The following is a 24,013-nucleotide window of genomic DNA, read 5'->3' on the forward strand; positions in this document are numbered from 1 at the left end:
TTCATGCAACCGTTGGGGATAAGTTTTTTCTCGACAATAATGCGCGACCACATAGATCTTCAGTTGTCAAAGAAAGTAGAGATATGCATGGAATTCCTCATTCGGAATTACCCCCTCGCTCTCCAGACCTCAATGCCATTGAACATGCTGCAAAGAAGGCTTACAGATCACTTAACCCCTCCGCAGACCTTTCAACAACTTCGAGAACTGTTATCACGGTTATGAGGAGAAATTGCTCAAGAACCTCTTGATAATTTAATAGATAGTAATATGGCACGTAGTAGATGTCAAACAATAATTAATGCCATGGTGAACATACGACTTACTAGGGCACAATGTCTATTAATGCAGAATTTAGTTTTTATTTTTAATGGATAATCTTGGTTATATTTTTTTGAGCGTATAATAATAATGTTGTTTATCGTGACCCGTCAAAATGGCCCGGTCAAAACAGCCCCGTCAAAATAGCCCGGATACAAAATAGCCTCGACAAAATAGCCCGTAAACAAAATAGCCCCGACAAAATAGATCGCACACAAAATAGCCCCGGCGAAAACACCTCCAATAAAAAGTTTTACCTTTTAGCGGAGTATAATACTATTTATTTTAAATCACTATTCTAATTATTGGGAAATAAGCCACAATTTAACTTAAAAAATGATTTTACTAACGTTTCAACGTTCACTTCGGACGTCGTTGTCAAAATACAAAATATTAATAAATTAAACAAAAATTTTATTGCTTAGTAAAAAAATTCTTCTAATAATTTAATTTAATCAGACATATATTATACATTTTAAAGTAGAAGACTTTAAAATGATATTGCCAATATTTATGAGTTGCGTTCCTGGGACGACTTTATTGAAAGATAGTTCATTCGATTACATGAAATCAACTTGTAACTTAAGAATATCCGTCACAAAAAAATCATAGCGTGTGATTCGTCTTTTAAAAAGACAACCACACGGAATGGTGACAGTAAAATTCTCGTGTTAGTGATTTCCACAGTAGATCACGAGGAAAAACCAGGAACTTTTTCCCTGGTTCTTTCTAACAAAAGACGTTCGAGTTATCTGAAAAGACCATTTTTATTTAATGTGATTAAGGGGAACGGAGCAAAATGCAAAATTTTGACGCATGTCAAAATTTTCAATGTGTTTTAAAAGTATTCATTTTTTTCGAATCATGAGAAAACTAATAAATATTTTTGAAAAATTTAAACGCACAATGAAAGATTACATTATTACCGAGGGCCGAAAGTCCCTGAAAACTTCTATAATGTTTATTTTAATAAGTTACAGGGGTGAAAATAAAAGAGAAAATTTAGTGTGATTTTTAATTGCAAATATTTTATTCAAAATTAACTTTTTATTTATTCTAAGGGACTATTTTGTCGGAGCTTTTTCGACGGTGTACCGTTGTTTATAATTTATTGACAATATCCCTAACTTATTCGACGCAGTTTATTAATGAATTCAGTTCAATGAAAAAAAGTTTTAAATAAAAAATATTTACCTTATCATCAACGTTGAAATGCGGTTTAACATGCTTCTCGTAGAATTCTTTTGGAGTGATTGGACCTATGCTCTGGAAAGCCTTGTTCTTGTCGTAATACGTCCAGGTGAATGTTTCGCTGGGGATTCCCAAGCAGATTCCTACTACCCTGTATATATTGACCATTTGGGACTGGATTAGGGTATGTATATCTGCGTCACTTCCACCCTAAAATAATTAATCTTTGGTACAAAACAAAAAGAAAAGTAGGGTATTATAATAAATATGCCAAATAAATATATTATAATAAATTATACCAAATTTCATTCAAAGAACTTTTACTATACTCGGATTCACTTGTAAATTTCAGCGTTAGCTCTTATAAAAAATGTAAATCAAATGCAAGAAAACGCTGCGCTGTTGTGAGTTCGTCGTGGGCCTTACCGTAGGCTTCAGATGTGCGTAAAACGATATGAGAGATTACTTACAATGAGAATAATATCAATTATTAGGAGTCAATTGAGAACATTTATAAAAAAATGAAAAAAGAGGAAAGAAAGTATAGTCCAATCAACAGCCATTTTCTCGTGGAATTTTGAGAACCAAGGTCGATTTCCTTGAAAACTTGTATTTAGGTAGTAATTATAACCTTTGTCAAAATCTGGGGGTAAAAACAACCCCATCTAGGGGATGAAAATTTTTTAATCAAAATAATTATGGAAATCGATAGAGTGACCAATTCTGAGTAAATTTTTTTTGCAAAGTTGACACTTTTCAAGTTATTTGCGATTGAAACTATGCATTTTTCATTGAAAAACCTCACGTTTTATAACGGTTTTTCATGAATAACTTAAAAAAATTTAATTTTATAGAAAAAATGATTAAAAACAAAATTGTAGCTAATAAAAAACAAAGAGATTCGCGTCTAAAAGACCTATGTAAATCCAATAGCGACTGAGTTATTGTACTTTAAAGGATGGTTAATTTCGAAGAAAATCGAAATGGAAAACCTTTAATCTCAAATAACTCGAGTGTGGTGCAACTTTTTTGGGAAAACTTAAGAGACATTTTTTAAAGTTCATTAAAAACCTTTCAAATAAGCTCTGATAAAAGTTTTTTGCATAAGAACTGACTGACTTATGACAAAAATAAAGTCGCTCTCTGCTTTTTTTCTTTTTGAAATGTAAAAATTAAACGCTCGTCATTATAATCCTGGGGTTCAAAGGGGGTAGTGAAGTACAATATAAGATGCTGTTTCCAGTTAGCATTCTCTAGCCTCTACTACTAAATTCCTATCCTCACCTCCACGAAGTGCAACTTGGGCTGCACGGGTGAACCCTGGAAAACCTGTGCAACCTTGCTGGAGATTGGGTAACCAACCCCAATGGAAGGCAAGGTCAGGGCCGACGTGGAAGGGAGAAATGGTCCTCCGAAAAGGGGGTTGATCAGCAAGGTTAGCAGCCTACCTACTGTAAAAACAATCAACGCTCATAGAACCCAACAGAAGCCTCGGAATTGGACGGATACATAGATGACGACCCACGCAAAGACAAGGACAAAGAGACCAAATAAACTACGAATTGTCACTTGGAACATCGCATCGTGGAACAAAAGAGAACAGGAAGTTGTGCAGGAATTGGAGCTCCATAACATTGATATATGTGCCCTGAATGAAACAAAAAAGAAAGGGAAAGGAAATGTCAATAAGAACAAATTTATGTTCCTTTACAGCGGAGTAGATAAAAACAAACGAGCACAGGCAGGAGTAGGCCTCTTAATTCACAATAAATATAGCAGCAGCATTCAAGAAATCAGATACATCAATGAACACCTGATGCTGGTTTGCCTTAAACTTCACCACACGACACTTAATATTATCCCTATATATGCCCCAGATAACAACAAAAACAAGGAAGAAAAAGATGATTTTTATGGACAGCTCCAAGATCTACTGGACACCACAATAGCCGGTACTAAAACAATAATTCTCGGCGACTTAAACGCCAGAGTCGGCAACATACCTGTGGCTGGAGTTACACAAAGATTTAACGAAGAAACGACAACGGAGAAAGACTCCTAGAACTTTGTTTATTGAATAACCTCCGAATTAATAACATACTTTGACCATCCAATACAGCATAAGATCACCTGGTCAGATACAAGAGGACGTAACTCTATGATTGACTACATTATAACAAACAGACAAATACACCCCAGGGATATAATAGATGTGCGCACTCTAGTCCGCCAATGTAGGATCCGACCATGGCCTGGTACTAGGGAAAATAAATATAGAAATCAACACACAATGCAAGCGAAATACAAAAGTCGAAGAAAAGTTAAATAGAAAGCTTAGAAGACGAAGGGACACAAAACTTGTATAGAAACAGACTAACAGAAAAGCTAAACAAGCCATAACCTTGAGACTAAAAAGGATATAGAAGAAACCTGGAAAATTATTAGAAAAATATCCTACAAGCAGCAGGAGAAGCTTTAGCTAAAAGAAAAGTCAACAGAAATAAACGGGAATACAAAAATCTACGTGACAGTGTAGACGACTAGACGTGAAAACGACTACATGACAATCAGGAATAGAGTAAACCAAGAAATAGATAACATCAAAAAAGAACACTGGGAGAAATTTACCAAAGATATGGAATACGACCTCTATGCATCCCAGAAAAAGGTGTGGAAGATAATAAGGAGACAAAAAACAGAAATGAATGAATTTGTACGGATAGATAACATTACGGAGACACAATGGATTGAGCATTTCACGAAATTATATGAAGGAGAAGAAGAGAACAGGGAAATAAACATTAATGAAACCCACGATAGAGTACTAATATCAGGCGAAGAGCTACAAGAACGAATAAAAAAAAATAAAAAATAGAAAAGAACCTGATCCTGATAAGATAAATAATGAACTGCTAAAATATGGAGGATGAACACTGCTCAAATGGCTCCTACAATTATTTGTCGATATAATAAATATCGGAGTAGTACCAGCGGAATGGAAGGAAAGTCTCCTGCTACCGATACTCAAAAAGGCGGACTCGAAAAATCCTGAAAATTATAGAGGCAAGTACACACTTTCAATAACACAGCAAATAAACTTAATATGAGAATATCAGTAGAAAAAACTAAATGTATAGTGATAAGTAAAGAGCCGCGTAGATGCAAGTTAGAAATAGACGGCAAAATTGTAGAGCAAGTAATGAAATTCAATTACCTAGGAGTAGAGATCACTAGTGACAGGAATATAAGAAGAGAGACCACAACACAAGCAACAAAAGCGGCAAGAGTAAGTGGTTGCCTCCGAGAAACCATATGGAGAAACAAATATCTGACCACGGAAAGCAAAATAAAAGTATACAAGACAACAGTAAGACATATCCTAACATATGCAGCGGAGTCAAGGACCGATACAAGAAAGACGAAACAACAAATCAACAAAATCGAAATGAAAGTATTAAGATCAATAGCGGGCTTATCATTAAGAGACAGACAAAGCAACAGAAGTAGCAACAAAATATTAACAGGTGGATAAAAACAAGAAAGAAAAACTGGAAGGAACATGTAAACCGAATGGAACCTGATAGATTAGCAAACATCTGTAAAAACAACAAGCCGTATAGCAGAAGACCCGTTGGAAGGCTGCCGAAAAGGTGGAAAGACAATGTACAGTCAACAACAACTGAAACAGAATAAGAGGCAGACAAACCGGAGTAATCCTAGTCGCGCGAAGAAGAAGAAGAAGTCATTACAATCCTAATAGAAATGAATAGCTTCCCACTTGAAATTAACTTTATATTTAGATATAATTGATACGATCCATGTGATTTGACCGGCTTAGAATGCTTATTTTAGAAAAAATAGTTATTTAATTCGAAAATGAAATTTTTAAAATTAAAAAAAAGGTGCATAATGGGGACCTTGCATAAAATTTTAAATTCGAAAAAAATAGTATAAATCACAACAGAACATAATTTAGAACCTGTATCAAAAATAAAAAAGTTTTGTTTGTCTTTCGTTTGGCCCCTAAAGACGACTAAAAATTCACCTTATACCAGCCACCCCAAAACGCGTCGTGGCGTCACTGGGTTGTATGTTTACATTCTACACCAACTGTATATATAATTTTAAATTAGACATTATAAACGTCAGTAAAAAATACAGTTATGTGACGTTAAAAGTGTTTTTGATCGTTTGAACTATTCATAGAAAATTTGTACTTTGAATATTAAACCTTCTTTCCTTTCCTTCAAATACTGTATCAAACTCCAATCTCAACAAACTGGTATATTTTATTACAATGACATACGATAAATGTCATTAGAATATAAATATTGTTCGTTTATTCCCTGACGACGATCTGGCTAAATACCCAAGTAGGTGGAGACCAATAAACTAAAGAAGAAGAATATACGTAAATATAACCATAAACTGAACCACATAGTCAAACTCTGTGACGTCACGGGTCGTTTGAACTATTTTACGATAAAGAAGACTTTAAATTTGTACTTCTAAGTTATTATGAGTTTTTGAAGCGTGAAATTTTGGAAATCTCATTTTTATATAAAACTGAACATTATTATGTAATAAAAAAAAGAATGTGCAAGTTCCCTATTGTAGAATTTAGTTTACTGAAAATTTTGATTTTGTTTTTGTTTTTGTATCATGAATACTTTTAGGTTTATTTAAGAAATATGCACTTTTTTATAGTTATAATAATGTAATTTTTGATTTAATCAACTATTTTTTCCAAACTAAGCATTCCAAACCGGTCGAATCACATCGATCGTATCATTAAATGATACGATCGATGTGTAAATGTATAAATTTTATACCTAAATAAAGTTAATTTCAAGTGGAAAGCTATTCATTTCTATTAGGATTATAATGACGAGGGTTTAATTTTTTTTCATTTCAAAAAGAAAAAGCAGAGTGCCACTTTCTTTTCTTCATAAGTCAGTCAGTTGTTATGCAAAAAACTTTTATCAGAGCTTATTTGAAATGTTTTTAATGAGCTTTAAAAGGTGTTTCTTAAGTTTTCCCAAAAAATTGCACTACATTCGAGTTATTTGAAATTAAGGGTTCTCCATTTGGATATTCTTCGAAAATAACCATCCTTTAAGGCCATGGGTACATAATTCGCAAATATTTTACGACTATCCCCACTTTTTCTGTCTTTACACGGCAAATTACGTGTAGTAAAATTCACACTCTTATGGATATGTAAACATTACTAGAATATCATTCTACTTGAAAATGTCATCATTAACTTAAAGAGATGGCTGTTGAATGTTCTTGGATAACTGTTATTTATATAATTGCAAATTATTAATGCAGTTACTAAATGTGATAATTTTTTCACTAACTATGTATTCAGTGATTGTAATAATTTATATGTACCGGGTGTCCCAATAAGAATGGCTCTCGGCTATATCTCAGGAACCGTTTATAGTAGAGCTTTAAAATAAAAAATTTTGTAACAAAAGTTGCCTCAGGAAAAGCCTGGAAATTATTTTCATAATTGTGGGACCACCGCTAGAGGGCGTAATTGAATATTAAAAATTAAAAAATCTAAATTTTACAAAATTTTCCTAATGAAGGGGCACTGGAAATCCGATCGTCGTATATTCTTCATAAAATTCTACGCATATTTGATTTGACAAGTTTAGGTCTACCTTTGGAAATAAGAGGTGGGGGTGAGTGGGAACCTTGTTATGAAAAACTGGCTGTGAGTCCGGTTCTGCTTAATCAAATTTTGCAAACTTGGTCTTGTTGAAGATAGATCTTTTTCATCAATGTAAAAGTTATGATTTCGAACCAACTTACTGAGTAATATGCCAGCTAGAAGGCGTTATTTAATTTTTTTCAGAAATCTAGTGTTCCTTGGAAAATATTAAATACAAACATGCATTTTTAATACCATATTACAAAATTAGACAAAATTAGCAACAGAATAGCGAAAACCGCATGTTAATACCTTTTTTCTATCTCGAGATATCTTACAAAACGTGTAAATTTAAAAACATAACTGTTACTGTTACCGGTAAACGAAATAATTCATTAAAGGTAGTGTGCTATGGACACAACAAAGAAACATTTTCCAGCTGTCAACGTATATTAGGTCTTTTCAACGCTTCTCATTTGTTTCGAGCCTCGTTGATATCTCGTATATTAATATTATACACGGATTATACGGCATATGACAGAGGCTAGAAACAAATGAGAAGCGTTGAAAAGCCCTATTACAAAGAAATAAAAACAACTATTTAGTGATGACATAAACGTTCAAATTTTTGCCCATCATTTTCGTTGCAAACATTTACTCTTTCAAGAGTAGATTGAACAGCAGTCTCAATTTCTGCTCTCGATATGCTTTGAATGGCGTTTAGTATTCTCTGGATAATGTATTCTAGAGTAGTGTATGATGGGCAACAATTTGAATATTTAGGTCGTCACTAAGTAGTTCTTTTTGTTCTGTGTTATATTTAATTTTAATAGTATTGTTTCTCTTTATATTGTTGTTTTAATTAATTATATTTTTATACGTTGACATCTGGAAAATGTTATTTTGTTTTTTTCCACAGCACACTACTTTTCATTAACTTAGTTTACCGGTGATAGTAACAGTTATGTATAAAATTTACACGTTTCTCGAGATATCTTGAGATAGAAAAAAGGTATCGACATGCGGTTTTCGCTGTTCTATTGCTAATTTAATCTAATTTTATAAAGTATGATTAAAAATGCATACTTGTATTTAATATTTTCCAAAGAAAACTAGATTTCTGAAAAAAATGAAATAACGCCTCCCAGCTGGCTTATTACTTATTATAGGATGGTTCAAAATTATCACGCTTACATTGAAGAAAAAGATCTGTCTTCAACAAGTCCCAGTTTTCAAAATTTGATTTAGCAGAACCGGACTTACAGCCATTTTTTCATAACAAGGTTCCCACTCACCCCCACCTCTTATTTGCAAAGGTAGAGTTAAACTTGTTAAATCAAATATGCGCAGAATTTGATGAAGAATACAATAAACGGATTTCTAGTGCCCCTTCATTAGGAAAATTTTGTAAAATTTAGATTTTTTTATTTTTGATATTCAATTACGCCCTCTAGCGGTGGACCCACAATTATGAAAATAATTTCCAGGCTTTTCCTGAGGCAAATTTTGTTAAAAAAATTTTTATTTCAAAGCTCTACTATAAACGGTTCCTGAGATATGGCCGAGAGCCATTCTTATTGGGACACCCGGTACAACAAAAACTAATATGCAATCGAGAAAGGAAAATTATTGTTAAAGTGATTTTTTAATAATATATTATTACTATGGAACGCTTACAATTTTAAACATCTTTAATAACAAAATACTTGGATCACAGAATGTATTATCCAGATGTATTCTCTGCTTGGATCTTTCACAAAGAATACACAATAAATAACTTTTTATTAAGTTCACATCTTAAATCAATTATTTATCAAATACACTATATACAGTTGAGTCCGGGAATCTTTACCCGTGCGTCATCATTTAAAGCATACGAAATAAGTCGATGATAAGTAGGAAATTGAAATTTACTAAACTCAACAGCAAGTCACTTACTGTCAGTTGCTGTTGCGTTTAGTAAATTTCAATTTCCGACTTATCATCGACTTATTTCGTATGCTTTAAATGATGACGCACGGGTAAAGATTCGCGGACTCAACTGTATCAATAGTATTTAATCAACAACTCAAAATATTCCCGATGCCATGTCAAATATTTAAAACTGTCACTGATTGACACTGTCTGACTGACAATATGCTGACAATATGCTGACAATATAGATAGATTTGGAAAATATTACCACGGACATTGTGTTCATTTTTTTCGAATCCTGAAAAAGCCAATAAATATTTTTGAAAAATTTAAACGCAGAATAAAAGACTAAATTATTACCGAGGGCCGAAAGTCCCTTAGAAGAAATAAAAAGTTTATTTTGAATCAGATATTTGAAATTAAAAATCACACTAAATTTTCTCTTAGTTTTTCACCCCTGTAACTTATTAAAATAAACATTATAGAAGTTATCAGGGACTTTCGGCCCTCGCTAATAACGCAATTTTCATTCTGCGTTTAAATTTTTCAAAAATACTTATTAGTTTTCTCAGGATTCGAAAAAAATGAATCCCCATTTGAATAGCATTGCAGCCGACTTAAAGAGCAATAACTCAATCATTATTGGGTTTGCATAGGTCGTTCAGACGCGAATCTCTTTCTTTTGTTGTTTGAAACAATTTTGTTCTTAATGATTTTTTCTATAAAATTAAATTTTTTAAAGTTATTCACAAAAAACGGTTATAAAACGTGAGTTTTTTCAATGAAAAATACATAGTTTCAATCGCAAATAAATTAGAAAGTGTCAACTTTGCAAAAAAATTTTATGGAATAAAATTTACTCAGAATTGGTCACTCTATCGATTTCCATAGTTATTTTGATTAAAACATTTTCATCCCCTAGATAGGGTTGTTTTCACCCCCAGGGCAAAAGCGCAGTTCGGCATAGGGTAGATTTTGACAAAGGTTATTTTAGGAAAGGACCTAAATCCAAATTTTCAAGGAAATCTACCTTGGTTCTCAAAATTCCACGGTTTTACTGTTTTTTACCGCTGATGAGTATTCTAGTAATGATGAAGCGTTCTGACATAATAAATTGGAGGCATAAATTTCTCAGAAAAATACAGAATTATCGATCGCGAGGATACAATATTTTCTATTTGGATGACAGTGTGCTAAATATCCGATATACCTACAGTAAATAAGGTAAATCCATAAACTACGTCGTTGAAAAGGGGGAGGGGGGTCTTTGCTTATTACGACGGTATACGACAGGGGGAGGGGGCCATGAGTGCACATCCGACGTCGTTTGATGTTCACGAATATAAAAAATTACCCTATTTTAGAATTAAAAAGAATTAGTAGGTATATTACTTTTATCGCATACTTTTTATTTCGCTTTTATCACTCACAGCCTTAATAATATTGCTAGCAGTTTTGTACAGAATAACAAACAACAAAACATTGTTCTATGTATTTAAACAAACACTTCTATAAAGAACAACGTCTGGAAGCAATAAATATTAAACTGTTCATTTATTTACTGAATATTCTGTGTGAAACAATTCTACAAGAATGAATACCAATAAAATATTTTATTTTATTTAGTTAGTACATTGTATTTATACTTAATAAAAGAAATGGTATTGAAATCAAAACAAAATAAGTATCAAGATTTATATGATGCAGTTAAGAAAGCATATCAGAACTCCGATAAAAGTACTGTCTTTTGTCCCAATAAAGCTAATTAGTTGTACAGTAAATTGAGAGAAAAAAGTACGCGGATATTAATGAACTACATAGTAAGTAAATAAACTTTGATAGCTAACTTTAAAAAATCCAGAAATATCATGGAATTTTAAAAAAATCACTAAAAAGGGGGGTTATGAGTTGCAATTGCGACGTCGATATGAGGGGGGGGGTCAACTGTAAACGACGCTTTACGACGGAAGGGGGGAGGGGTATTAAAAAGTCCGAAATTTTTACGACGTAGTTTATGGATGATCCCTATGGACGGAGATAATAAATAAATTAACGGAGAACAAACAGATCACATAAAAATACTACATGAAGTTAGACAGGATTGTATCCTATCGCCGTTGATATTTAATACGTAGGTATTCACAGAGAATTTTTAACGAGACTCTATACAGAGTAGACGAAGGTATCCTTATAAATCTAAACCGAGAAAGAGTAAACAATATTAGATATGCCGACGACACGATGATGATAGAAGATAGTTTAGAGCAGGTGTGGGCAAATACTTTTAAGCGCGGGCCAAAATGAAATTTTCAAAATGTCTCCCGGGCCGGAGGACTATACCCAGTATGTACGCTAATGTTTTTGGTGGAGGTTTTTCTCTGCCCAAGAAATTTTTTTGACAAAAATACTATAAGTATTATTTTAAAGCATTTGGAGAAAGACAGTTGACTGTTAATAATAATAAATTGTCTTTCTGGTGTGTACATGCGAACAATTTGTTCCCAGTAACATTACGAAATTTTTAAGAAATATGGTCCATTATATTAAGCCCTAACAAGGATCCAGATAAAAAATAAACTTCAAAAATTCGATCAAGAATAGAGTAATCAAGAACAGCCTTTTTGAAGATGAGGAAATTTCTGAGTAACCAAAGACTCAATCTGCAAATCCAATAAGTATAGGGTGGTATAATGTTATGTCAAGTCAACCATCATAGACGAAATTCAAAGGAGGCAACTGATCTGGTATTGTCATGTACGATGTCAATAGATGACGACAGGCTGCCAAAGCAAATTTTAAAATGGACGCCAAGGAAAAGAAGGAAGAAAAGAATGCCGAAACAATCCTGGCTAGGCGGCATTCAGAAGGCAATGTCGGAAAGTAATCTTCACCTTGACGAATGCGACGGACGAAGCTGGAAACTGGCAACCGGAAGGCGGAGAACACTATAAAAATCCGGGATAATAATAAAAATGTTATGTCCACTCTATTTTTCTTTATTGGGTTGTTAATGCTGACTTTATGAAAAAGCTGCAAGCTTTTGAGATGTGGCTTTTTAGGGGAATTTTGGAAATACCATGGATCGATCATATTACGAACGAAATGGTGTTGCACAGAATGAAAAAGGAACAGAAAACTTTTGACCATCATTAAAAGGAGAAAGGCAACAAGAAGAAAGGGCACATACTTTGAAATAATAACGTAAGTAAGTTGTTGTAAGTTGTTGCAGCAACTGATTATGAAGGGTAAAATCGAAGAAAACGGGGTCCTGGTAGACGATAGATACCCTGGCCGAAAAATATTTGCAACTGGACTGGGTTAAACACACAGACGCTTTTAAGAAAAGCAGAAGATAGATATTCATTATTTATACGAACACTATCTACGAACACTAATACTGTTGATTTCAGTGAAATCGCATAAAAGAGATTAAGAGCGTAGGTGCAAAATTTCGGACCAATGCTTTTTAAATGCAATATTTTTTTCGAATAATAATTTAAGTCCCTTAAAATAAACAAAAAGTTTCTTGGAATGATATATGTATTTGAAATAAAAAATCATACTAAAATTTCTCTTTTTTTCACCTCTGCGATAAACATTATAAAAGTTTTCAGGGACTTTCGGCCCTCAGTAATAATGTAATATTTCATTCTGTGTTTAAATTTTTCAAAAATACTTATTAGTTTTCTTAGGATTCGAAAAAAATGAATACATTTAAAAAGCATTGCGCCTACACTCTTAAAAAAATCTTGCGGGATTTCTCAATGGGCCGGATAAATTAATCAAAAGGGCCGCATCCGGCCCCGGCTTTTTTCCACCCCTGGTTTAGAGGGACTTCAGAGGCCAATGGACAGAATCAACGAGTACAGTCAACCGTACGGATTTAAACATTAATAGACAAAAAATGAAACACATGATTATCAGCAAGGAGAATATACACGGGGCTCATCTATACATTAATGGAACGCAGATAGAGCGCGTTAAACAGTATTGTTACCTAGGAACTATTATAAGTGTGCAGTGGAGCAATGCATAGAAAATAAAGTGCCGCATGGGAAAGGCAAGTACGGTCTTTAACAAAATGAGCGCCATCTTCAAAACCACAACATATCCCTAGATACAAACATGAGACATTTGAGATGTTGTTTTCTCTGTATTATAGTACGGAACGGAGGTATGGACGCTTACAGACACCACTATTAAAAAACTTGTGAAGCATTTGAGATGTGGCTTTATAGAAGAATGCGGAGAATATCATGGACTGCAAGGATCACGTACAAGGAAGGTCTAGGAAGAATGAAGAAGGAACTGGAGACTGTGTTTACCCTTATTGCAGTATGTGGGAAACGTTATGAGAAATCGGCGCAGTTACTCCCTGCTGCAGTCCATATTGCAAGGTAAAGTCAAAGGTAAGCGCGGACACGGTAGAAGGAGAATATCATGGCTGCGGAATTTGAGAACATGGTTTAAGAAAACCTCAACGGAACTGTTTCGAGCAAGGTTATGATTGGAAAGGAACCAGAAGAAGAAGAAGGTAAGGACGGATTCAAACCTAATCTGTTAGATGTTTTGTACCAAGTTCAGAATGTGTATTTTTAGCAAAAAAAGATTCTGGCGACTACCATGACGAAATGAATGGCGAGTCTTTCGAAGATTGGTTTGAAAATAAACTAATCGCAAACCTCCCGAATAGAGAGAAAAATATGGTAATAATGTTACGAGAATCAATAAAACGAGACGATAAAATAAGTCAATAATTGTTATGAGAGAAGAATATATTTATTGAAGAAGGTTATTTATTTTAAAGTCTGAACTATTGGATGTAGCAAAGGGTTACGCAGATATATACAAGTATAATTATCTAAAATTTGGTCGAGAAATACTTGTTGTAGAAGTATTACGACTGCCTCGCTATCAATGTGAGCTCAATCCGATAGAGACGGTTTGGAGTCAAGTTAAACATTACGTTGCTGCCCGAAACACTGACTTTAAAAAAGATCGTGTGCAATAACTCATACATGAAGCGTTTGCCAATGTCTGCTAAACAGTGGCAAAATTATACAGGGTGTTTGGTAAAGAATGGGCCATAGCTTAACCTCAGGTTCCTGAGGTTAAAATAGACCGATTTAAGCTAACCTACCTTAGTACAAAGTTTATAATAACCGAGATACAGGGTGTCAAAGTTGAACTTTTTTTTATTTATTATTGAATATTTCCAGGTATGAGATAACAACATGAAATTTGGTATGTGGGGGTTTTTTGGGTCGAGAAAACTAAATTCCCTACCAAAAATTATGTTTTGCCCAGAGGGCGCCACATACGCCTTTCAGCACTCATTTATTACGTCCAATTTTTTTATCCCTCACTCCGTATAATTTTGACATTAAAATTTTTATTCTCCTATTAGTTTTACTTAAAAAAAGGTATACTTCTTTCATCTTCTTAAACTCAACCGTTTTCGAGATAAACGCATTTTAAATCTGCGATACACCATCATTTTTAACATAATATATAATTGTAGTTACACCCGAAAAATAACTTAAAACCACAATAATTGTGCCAGTTCTCAAATTTATGTCATTGCATCGCAAATTCCCTTTGAAGAAATTTGCGATACATTTTTGGATAATTTTATGGTTTTAAGTTATTTTTCGGGTGTAACTACAATGATATTATGCTAAAAATGATGGTGTGTCGCAGATTTAAAATGCGTTTATCTCGAAAACGGTTGAGTTTAGGGAAATGAAAGAAGTATACCTTTTTTAAGTAAAACTAATAGGAGAATAAAAATTTTAATATTAAAATTATACATAGTGAGGGATACAAAAAATTGAACGTAATAAATAAGTGCTGAAAGGCGTACGTGGCGCCCTCTGGGCAATACATAATTTTTGGTAGGGAATTTAGTTTTCTAGACCCAAAAACCCCCACATACCAAATTTCATGTTGTTATCTCATACCTGTCAGGAAATATTCAATAATAAATAAAAAAAAGTTTAACGTTGACACCCTGTATCTCGGTTATTATAAACTTTGTACTAAGGTAAGTTAGCTTAAATCGGCCTATTTTAACCTCAGAAACCTGAGGTTAAGCTATGGCCCATTCTTTACCAAACACCCATGTATACATCATGTCATCAGAGTTAAAAAGAAATGTGGATAGCTGACAGCTTACAAGAAGATATCCTACCGGTGATTATAACAGCAAACAGTTCCAACCAACAGCCGGCAGTTCCATTGAGGACGATTTTTCCGAAATCGAGTAGAGATATGCTAATTTCGATTTGACACTGATATTGTTTTGAATTGAAAGTCTTATCTTTATTTCATTGATATTCTTGGGGAAGTATGGAAAGCATTGGGAGAGATAGGAACAAGGTGGCTAGCAGGTCTATTTAATAGAATTATGGAAGTTGGACAAATGCCAGACGAATGGAGAGGCAGTATACTGGTACCTGTTTACAAAAACAAGGGAGATACAACAATGTACAAACTACAGGGCTATAAAACTGCTTAGCCACACCATGAAAATATGAGAAAGAGTAATTGATAGACGGATACGTGAAGAGACCGAAATATCCGAGAATCAATTTTGCTTTATGCAGGGCAGATCAACAACAAATGCAATTTTCATTATAAGGCAGTTGATGGAAAAATACAGGAGTAAAGAAACAAACGCTCATATGGTATTCATTGATCTTGAGAAAGCATATGATACGAGTTCCTCGAGAGATTCTGTGATGGGCACTCAATAAGAAAGGAGTCCCTGGTGAATATGTAAAGATTGTGAGGGATATGTATGAGGAAGTAACGATTAGTGTTAGGACAGGTGTGGGAGAGACTGATCAATTTCATGTGAAAGTAGGATTGCACCAAGGCTCGGTGCTTAGTCCATATTTATTCTCAGTAGTTTTGGACCAGATAACAGCGAAATTACAGGGTAACATTCCATGGTGCTTAATGTATGCTGATGATGTGTTAGTAGGAAATAGTGAAAGAGACTTAGAACAAAAACTGGAACAGTGGAGGCAAGCTCTGGAGGAAAAAGGTTTAAAACTTGGTAGGACAAAAACAGAGTATTTGGAATGTTCATTTAAAGATGGAGTTACTACAAATAAAATGGTATCTTTGGATGGTGAACTGATTGTAAAAAGCAATAGTTTTAAGTACCTGGGATCGGTATTACAGAGTAATGGAGAAATAGATGGAGATGCATGCAGTAGAATTAGGGCTGGATGGATGAAGTGGAAAGAAGCGATTGGTGTGTTGTGTGACAGAAAAATTCCAATGAAACTGAAGGAAAATTCTATAAAACAGCCATAAGACCGGCTATAATGTACGGAACTGAATGTTGGGCAGTGAAAAAGAATGTGGCACCAATTGATGCCAAAATGAGAGAGCATAGGTTAAGATGGTTTGGTCATGTTCAACGTCGAGACGTTAATCACCCAATACGAAGAATAACTGAAGTGCAGATTCCTGGAAGGAGTAGGAGAGGAAGACCAAAGACGATAAGGGGGAGACGATAAGACAGGGCATGTTGGTAAAGGGAATTAACATTGATATGACCCAAGATAGAATTGTGTGGAGAAATGCAATTAGGGAAGCCGACCCCGCATAGGGATAAGGCAAAGAGAATGATGATCTTTATTTCATTGATCCAAGTTGGGATATCCTGTAGGTATGTGAATTACTAATTTAAATTTATAGCCACTGCACAGCTACGTATTTTTGCTGACGTAATTGTTAATATCGCTGACAGTTTCCCTAATAGACTCTGTACAGTTGTCGCACCCTGTATAATTTAATAAACTTTCAAGGAAAAGGTTTTATTAAATTTTGTGTGATTTTCAAAAGTGTTAAAAGTTGTAAATGTTACATTTACTTTTAATACGATTGCATTGTTTAAGATTTATCATACATAAGTATGCCTAGCTTTTAAACGACAACCTCGCTTGTCATAAGGAGTGCACTGAAATTTACTCGTGAATCCGAGTATAGATTTTTACTTACTTTTGAAATCAATTCTCTAATAGCCCTAGCATACTCCCTGAGCTTACTCTTCAGGATTTGGTTCATCTTAACACTTTGTTCACAGCTGAAAGATTCAGGAAAATTCTTTTTTGGCATAAGGCCATGTTTGTTGATAAGATTTACCAACATATCCCATTGACCACCATCAGAAGTTGGGTCCTAAAATTTAGTATAAACTGTAAAATATGGTATTTTGAAAATGTATTATCAATTATTAACGAGTATGAAATAGCTATTTGTATAACAAGGAAGCAAAGTGCTACTTTTCCTCCTGAGAATGAATTTTACTGTACGCAGTAATCATTCAAGGGAGGAAAAGGCACTTTACTCCCATGTTATACATTCGTGCAAATATTATAAGAATTGTGCATTTAATGATAGAAGCATATAATTTAGACCACATATACTACACATATAAAGGTTCAAATTTAGATATAACCACATATACTGCACCTATAAAGCTCCAAATTTAGATACGAGGCTATACATACATATGTGACTAATAGCACGATAACTTTTGAACGAGATCTCAGATTTCAACCAAATTTGGTATATAGGTTCTTTTTTGATGAATAATATCGAGGTCTTGAACCGGAAGAATCGGATTACCAGAATTTGTGTTTTACTGTTCTTATTTATGTAAAAATATGTTGTTTCTTTTTCAATTCTTCCACCCTGTATATATTAATTTTTCAAAAAGGTAATACCGGCGTTGAAAAGAGCGCAAAAATATTTTGAACTCTTTAGTTATATTAATTACCATTTAATAAATGCATAACGTATCTTCACATAGGTACCTATGTGCGGCAGATTCGTGCAAATAATAATATAAGATTTATTGTGCCTTTAATGGTAGAATAGAAGCATATAATTTGGACCACACATACTACAGATACAAAGATTCAAATATAGATATGATGCCATCTCAGATTTAGTCCCAGATTTACAAAAATAACGGGCATTCAAAATGAATCTGCCGCCTATAGGTACATGTGAACATACGTTATGCATTTATTAAATGGTAATTAACACAACTGAAAAGTTAAAAATTTTTCCTAAAAAATATATTTACACTCCTTTCAATAGTGGTATTACATTTTTGAAAAATTTATATATGTGAAAGAATTGAAATAGAAACAACATATTTTTACATAAAAAAAAACAGTAAAAACACAAATTCTGGTAAACCGATTCATCCGGTTCACGACCCCGATATTACTAATCAAAAAAAGAACCTATATACCAAACTTGGTTGAAATCTGACGTCTCGTTCAAAAGTTATCGTGCTATTAGTCACATATGTATAGTCGCCATTTTGAATGCCCGCCATTTTTGTAAAAGGAACAAAAACTGAGATGGCCTCGTATCTAAATTTGAACCTTTATATGTGTAGTATATGTGGTAATTCTTATAATATTTGCACGAATCTGCCGCATATAGGTACATGTGAAGATACGTTATTCATTTATTAAATGGTAATTAACATAACTAAAAAGTTAAAAATATTTCCTAAAAAATATTTTTACGCTCTTTTCAATGGCGGTACAGTAAAACCTCGATATAACGGACCTCGATTTAACGGACTTCTGATATAACGGACAAAAAAATCCGGCCAAATATGAAAAAAAGTCCCTGTATTACCCAAAACATCCCCAAAGAATTTCAATAAAATTTTTATTGTAGCATAATGCGGACACGTTTCTAATTATAAAAAAACGCAAACTTCAAAAGTGCGTACAAAACTTAAAATAAACGTTTTTTTTATTTATTTTAAACCTATTTTTATATAACGGACTTTCGGCTATAACGGACACCCTTTCCCCCCAATTAGTCCGTTATATCGAGGTTTTATATTAACTTTTTGAAAAATTAATACATACAGGGTGAAAGAAGTGAAAAAAAAAACAGCATATTTTTACATAAAAACCAGGAAAAACACAACTTTTGGTAAACCGATTCTTCCGGTTCAAGACCTCGATCTTATACATCAAAAAAGAACCTATATACCAAATTTGGTTGAAATCTGAAGTCTCGTTCAAAAGTTATCGTGCTATTAGTCACATATGTATAGTCGCCATTTTGAATCCCCGCCAGTTTTGTAAAAGGCAAAATCTGAGATGGCCTCATATCTAAATTTGAACCTTTATATGTGCAGTATATGTTGTCCAAATTTAGCCTAATAAAATAAAAAAAAGTCAAAATGTAAATTCGTACAGGTTAAAACAAATTTTATATCAAAGTTTAGGTGGATACAAAAGATATTTTCAAGAAAGTATCCAAATCATACAAGGGGATCATTGTTTAACTAATTAAAAAGGGGTCATTTTTGCAAAAAAAAATACTTGTTTAATTGCTGAGGTAATTCACTTATCAATAAAGGTCTATGGGATTTTTTTCTGCAAAGTTGAAGGATAAATATTTCACATGAGACTTACTAAATTAAATTTGACCCCCCATTCATTTAAATAATTGTATATAAAACTTTAAAAACAAATTTGCAAAAAATTATTTTTATCGTTTTAAATAAGCACTATAAAATATCTTATTTTACAGACTAAGTTGAACTATATTACCAGTATTAAGCAAAAAAAAATTGGTCGAAAAATATTTATTATTTTTTGAGATATTGAATTTGATTTTTAAATGTTACTATATTTTTAATTGCAAAAACGCGGTTGTTGCCAAAGAAATATTCACCTCCTTAAGATCTCATTATTTATATTTTTATGTATATTTTCGATAAATGTATTAATAATTTCAAATTTCAATTAAACTCCCCCTAAAATGGCATTTGAAAATAATTCAAATTTGTTAATAATTTGTTTTTTTTAATAACGTCGCGGGGATTAAGTATTTTGAAATTCCGTTTCGATAATTGGGTTCCTGGGAATTTTTTACTAATTAACAAAATTTTTTGGTCGTTTTTTCTTCTTCTTTTTTTTTTCTTGGAGTTATATTACTACTGGCCCTTTTAGGGTTAAATTTTATTAATAATGCTGAATCTCTGAGTTGTAGATTCTTGACCTAAAAATATTAAGATTTAACTAAAATCTCTTAAATAAAATGTGGCCACTTACTGAGTTACAGGGTGTTTTATTTAAAAATTTAAAAATTATTGGTAATAAGTAGGTACTTTAAAACTATTTGACGTATCCTTATCATACTTGGCAGAAAGTGTGGCTATTATACACCCTACTAAATTGTGATTAATAAACGTTTCTAGCTAGTGCCAGAGGCGTACGACAGGGGATAGTGAATGATTGACCCTTCCCAAATTCTACGCCACTGAGTGAATTACTATTTTAGCGAAATTTTTCGATTCTCCAATACTTTGTATGTAAATAACTTTATTGGTATAGATAATGTCATCAGTTTGAGAGATATTGGAAGTTTAAAATGAATGAATGAATGAATCAAAATAACTATGCCGTTTCATTTTTAACGTCCAATATCTCGAAAACTAATCACTTAATCGTTACCAGTAAAGAGTATATTATTTACATAGAAAGTATTGGAGAATCGAAAAATTTCGCTAAAAAGTAATTCCCTCAGTGGCGTAGAATTTGGGAAGGGTCAACCATTAACTATCCCCTGTCGTACGCCTCTGGTAGTAGCTAGAAACTTTTATTTTTCACAATTTAGTAAACTGTATAGTACCCACACTTTCTGCCAAGTATGATAAGCATACGTCGAATAGTTTGACAGAACTTGGTAAAAATAATTTTCAAATTTTTAAATAAAACACCCTGTAACTCAGTAAGTAGCCACATTTTATTTAAGTGATTTTAGACCAATCTTAATATTTTTAGGTCTAGAATCTACATCTTAGAGATTCGACATTCTTAATGAAACTTAACCCTAAAAGGGCCCCTAGTAATATAACTCCAAGACAAAAAAAAAAGAAGAGGAAAAAAAGACAAAAAATTTGTTAATTAGTGAAAAATTCCCAGAAACCCAATTATCGAAACGGCATTTCAATATATTTAATCTCCGCGACGTTATTAAAAAAATAAATTATAAACAAATTTGAATAATTTTCAAATGTTATTTTAGGGGGAAGTTTAATTGAAATTTGAATTGATCAATACATTTGTCGAATATATACATAGAAATAAAAATAATAAGATTTAATACAGGTGAATATTTCTTTGGTAACAACCGCGTTTTTGCAATTGAAAATAGAGTAACATTTAATAAACAAATTCAATATCTCAAAAAATATTAAATATTTTTGGACCAATTTTTTTTTGGTTAATAGTGATAACATAGCGCAAGTTCTCCTGTAAAATAAAATATTTTATAGTGCTTATTTAAAACGCTAAAAAAAATTTTTTGCAAATTTGTTTTTAAAGTTTTATGTATAATTATTTAAATAAATAGGGGATCAAATTTAATTTAGTAAGTCTTATGTGAAAGATTTACCCTTCAACTTTGCAGAAAACAATCCTGTAGATCTTCATTAGTAATTGAATGACCTCATCAGTTAAAAAAGTAAATTTTTTTGCAAAAATGACCCCTTTTTAATTATTTAAACAATGATCCCCTAGTATGATTTGGATACTTTCTTGAAAATATCTTTTGTACCCACCTAAACTCTGATATAAAATTTGTTTCAACCTGTACGAATTTACATTTTGATTTACATGTAGTGTAATTTTATTTTACTAGACTAATTATATACTTATATCATTAAATGCACAATTGTTTCACATATCGGCTGCACTATAACCTTGTAAATACCATGTATAACATAGCAAACCTTTATATTTTTGTAATCGAGAAGTTAAGAAGATTTCGAATATGAAATAAAACACAGGGTGTTCCAATTAAAAAGAAACATAAGTTTGTTTTGCCACTATGTTATCGAACACCCTGTAACATTCTAATTAATTTTGAAATGTGATTCAAAGTTGACTACAATTTTTGTTATTAACTTTTATCGGTAGGTATTTATTACTATAACGGATCTACGGAGCTTTACCCCACTAATCAATCACCCTGTATAACGAAAAAGAATACTCACATGTAATAAAAATGACACCAATCTTCCGTCAACTGCCTCATTTCTTCTAGCCGTTTCTACAATATTGAGAAGGAAATTATTACATCTTTCTATTTTGTCCCAAAAGAAGAGATAGGCTTGAGAAAATTCAAAATCTTCTATGTTGTGGTGTTTGATGAATGGTAAACGGATGACATTTAATGCGGCGAACAACCAACAGCGTCCAGAACTTCGTTGGTTTGTTACTGGTTTACCTTCGGCTTCAATCTACAACAAAAGATGTAGATATAAATTATTGGCTGTATTCTAATAACCAAGGGACATTAACACTGTGAAATTAATATTTACATACACTGTTTGGCGATTCAGCCCTTTCAAATATCACACAGTGCGCTGGAATAAGTGTTACCCCCTTATTAACTTATTTATTTTTAGCACATAAGCAAAACGCTCAGACAGGTCGATTTTTAAAATAATCATAGTATATTATAGCATCAATGTTTCGAACTTTACGCGATCCCTCTTCAGGTGACAACCATAACTTTGATTTTTTTAAATGGGAAAGTACATTACATATGTGATATCTCATTTACAAGCTTTTGAAATACTGATTACAAAAATGTATAATACTTTAATCCTATTTGAGAGCGTAGGCGCAAAATTTCGGTCAATTATTTTTAAATGCATTAATTCTTTTCAAATCCTGAGAAAACTATTAAGTATTTTTGAAAAATTTAGGCGCAGAATGAAATATTAGTTATATCGAGGATCCAGAGTCCCTACGAACTATATTGTTCTATATTGTTTATTTTAATAAGTCACAGGGGTGACTTATTAAATGTTCTGTTGAATATTCAACAGAAACTTTTTGTTTAGTCTAAGGGACTTTCAGCCCTCTGTAATAATCTAATCTTTCAATCTGCGTTGAAATTTTTCAAAAACACCTATTAGTTTTCTTAGAATTCGAAAAAAAAATGAATGCGTTTAAAAAGAATTCAACCGAAATTTTGCGTCTACGCTCTCAAATAGGAGTAAAGTATTATACATTTTTGTAATCAGCATTTCAAAAGTTTTTAAATGAGTTGTCACGTGATAACTTTCCCATTTAAAAAAGTCAAAGTTATGCCTGTCACCTGAAGAGGGATCGCGTAAAGTTCGAAACATTAATGCTTTAATATACTGTTACAACTTCTTTAAAATACTTTATTTAACTTCAATTACAATACAAACTCAATGACAACTATTAACTTTAAATACTCAATTACAACTGAACTGTAAAATGTCAAACACGTATATTTATATAGATTTCTGACGTTCTGGACGTCACCAGACATTTCTGGGTTATTCCATGACATCCAGAACATTCTCGTACGTGACTACTTCTTCTTTTACGTCAAGGGACTTTTTCAATGTAGGATCAATATACGGAACTGTCATAACACTGCTCCCTCCTTTATAGTTATTCGCCTCGAATAACTGGTCTCTCAGGGTCTGGTTGAAGCCAACAGGGTGGATCAGTTCCATGATATCGGGCTAATCTCTCGATATGAACTACCTTGGGTTTACTTCTAGCTGAAAACTGGATGCGGTAGACTAGATCATTTATTTTCTTCAAAATGGTGTACGGGCCTTCCCAGTTTCGTTGAAGTTTCGGACAAAGTCCTTTCTTGCGTGTGGGATTGTATAGCCATACTGGGTCGCCTCTCTCGAAAATTGTCCCAGTAGCATGCATATCGAGCCTGGACTTGGCTCTATCACTTTGGAGCTTCAAACTTTTACGAGCAAATTCGTAGACTTTTTCCAATCTTTCTTTTAAGTTTTCAACGTAGGTCAGGGATGAAGGTTCTTCTTCGCAGGGAGGCAATCTTCCGAAAATAAGATCTTGAGGA

At 33.0% G+C, this 24,013-nt stretch overlaps 1 protein-coding gene across 1 annotated transcript in view; it reads right to left on the reverse strand.

Annotated features, from left to right (window-relative positions):
- LOC126882292 (bleomycin hydrolase) overlaps positions 1-24,013 on the reverse strand; it is a 101,822-nt gene that overhangs the window by 39,160 nt on the left and 38,649 nt on the right. Inside the window, exons 3-5 of the mRNA XM_050647155.1 lie at positions 22,146-22,391; positions 17,102-17,281; positions 1,516-1,722 (exon numbers count right to left, since the gene is read on the reverse strand). Of these exons, the coding sequence (XP_050503112.1) occupies positions 1,516-1,722; positions 17,102-17,281; positions 22,146-22,391 (633 nt within the window). The remainder of the gene's footprint in view (positions 1-1,515; positions 1,723-17,101; positions 17,282-22,145; positions 22,392-24,013) is intronic.

Source organism: Diabrotica virgifera, chromosome 3, assembly GCF_917563875.1.
Source record: "Diabrotica virgifera virgifera chromosome 3, PGI_DIABVI_V3a".
Classification (NCBI taxonomy): domain Eukaryota; kingdom Metazoa; phylum Arthropoda; class Insecta; order Coleoptera; family Chrysomelidae; genus Diabrotica; species Diabrotica virgifera.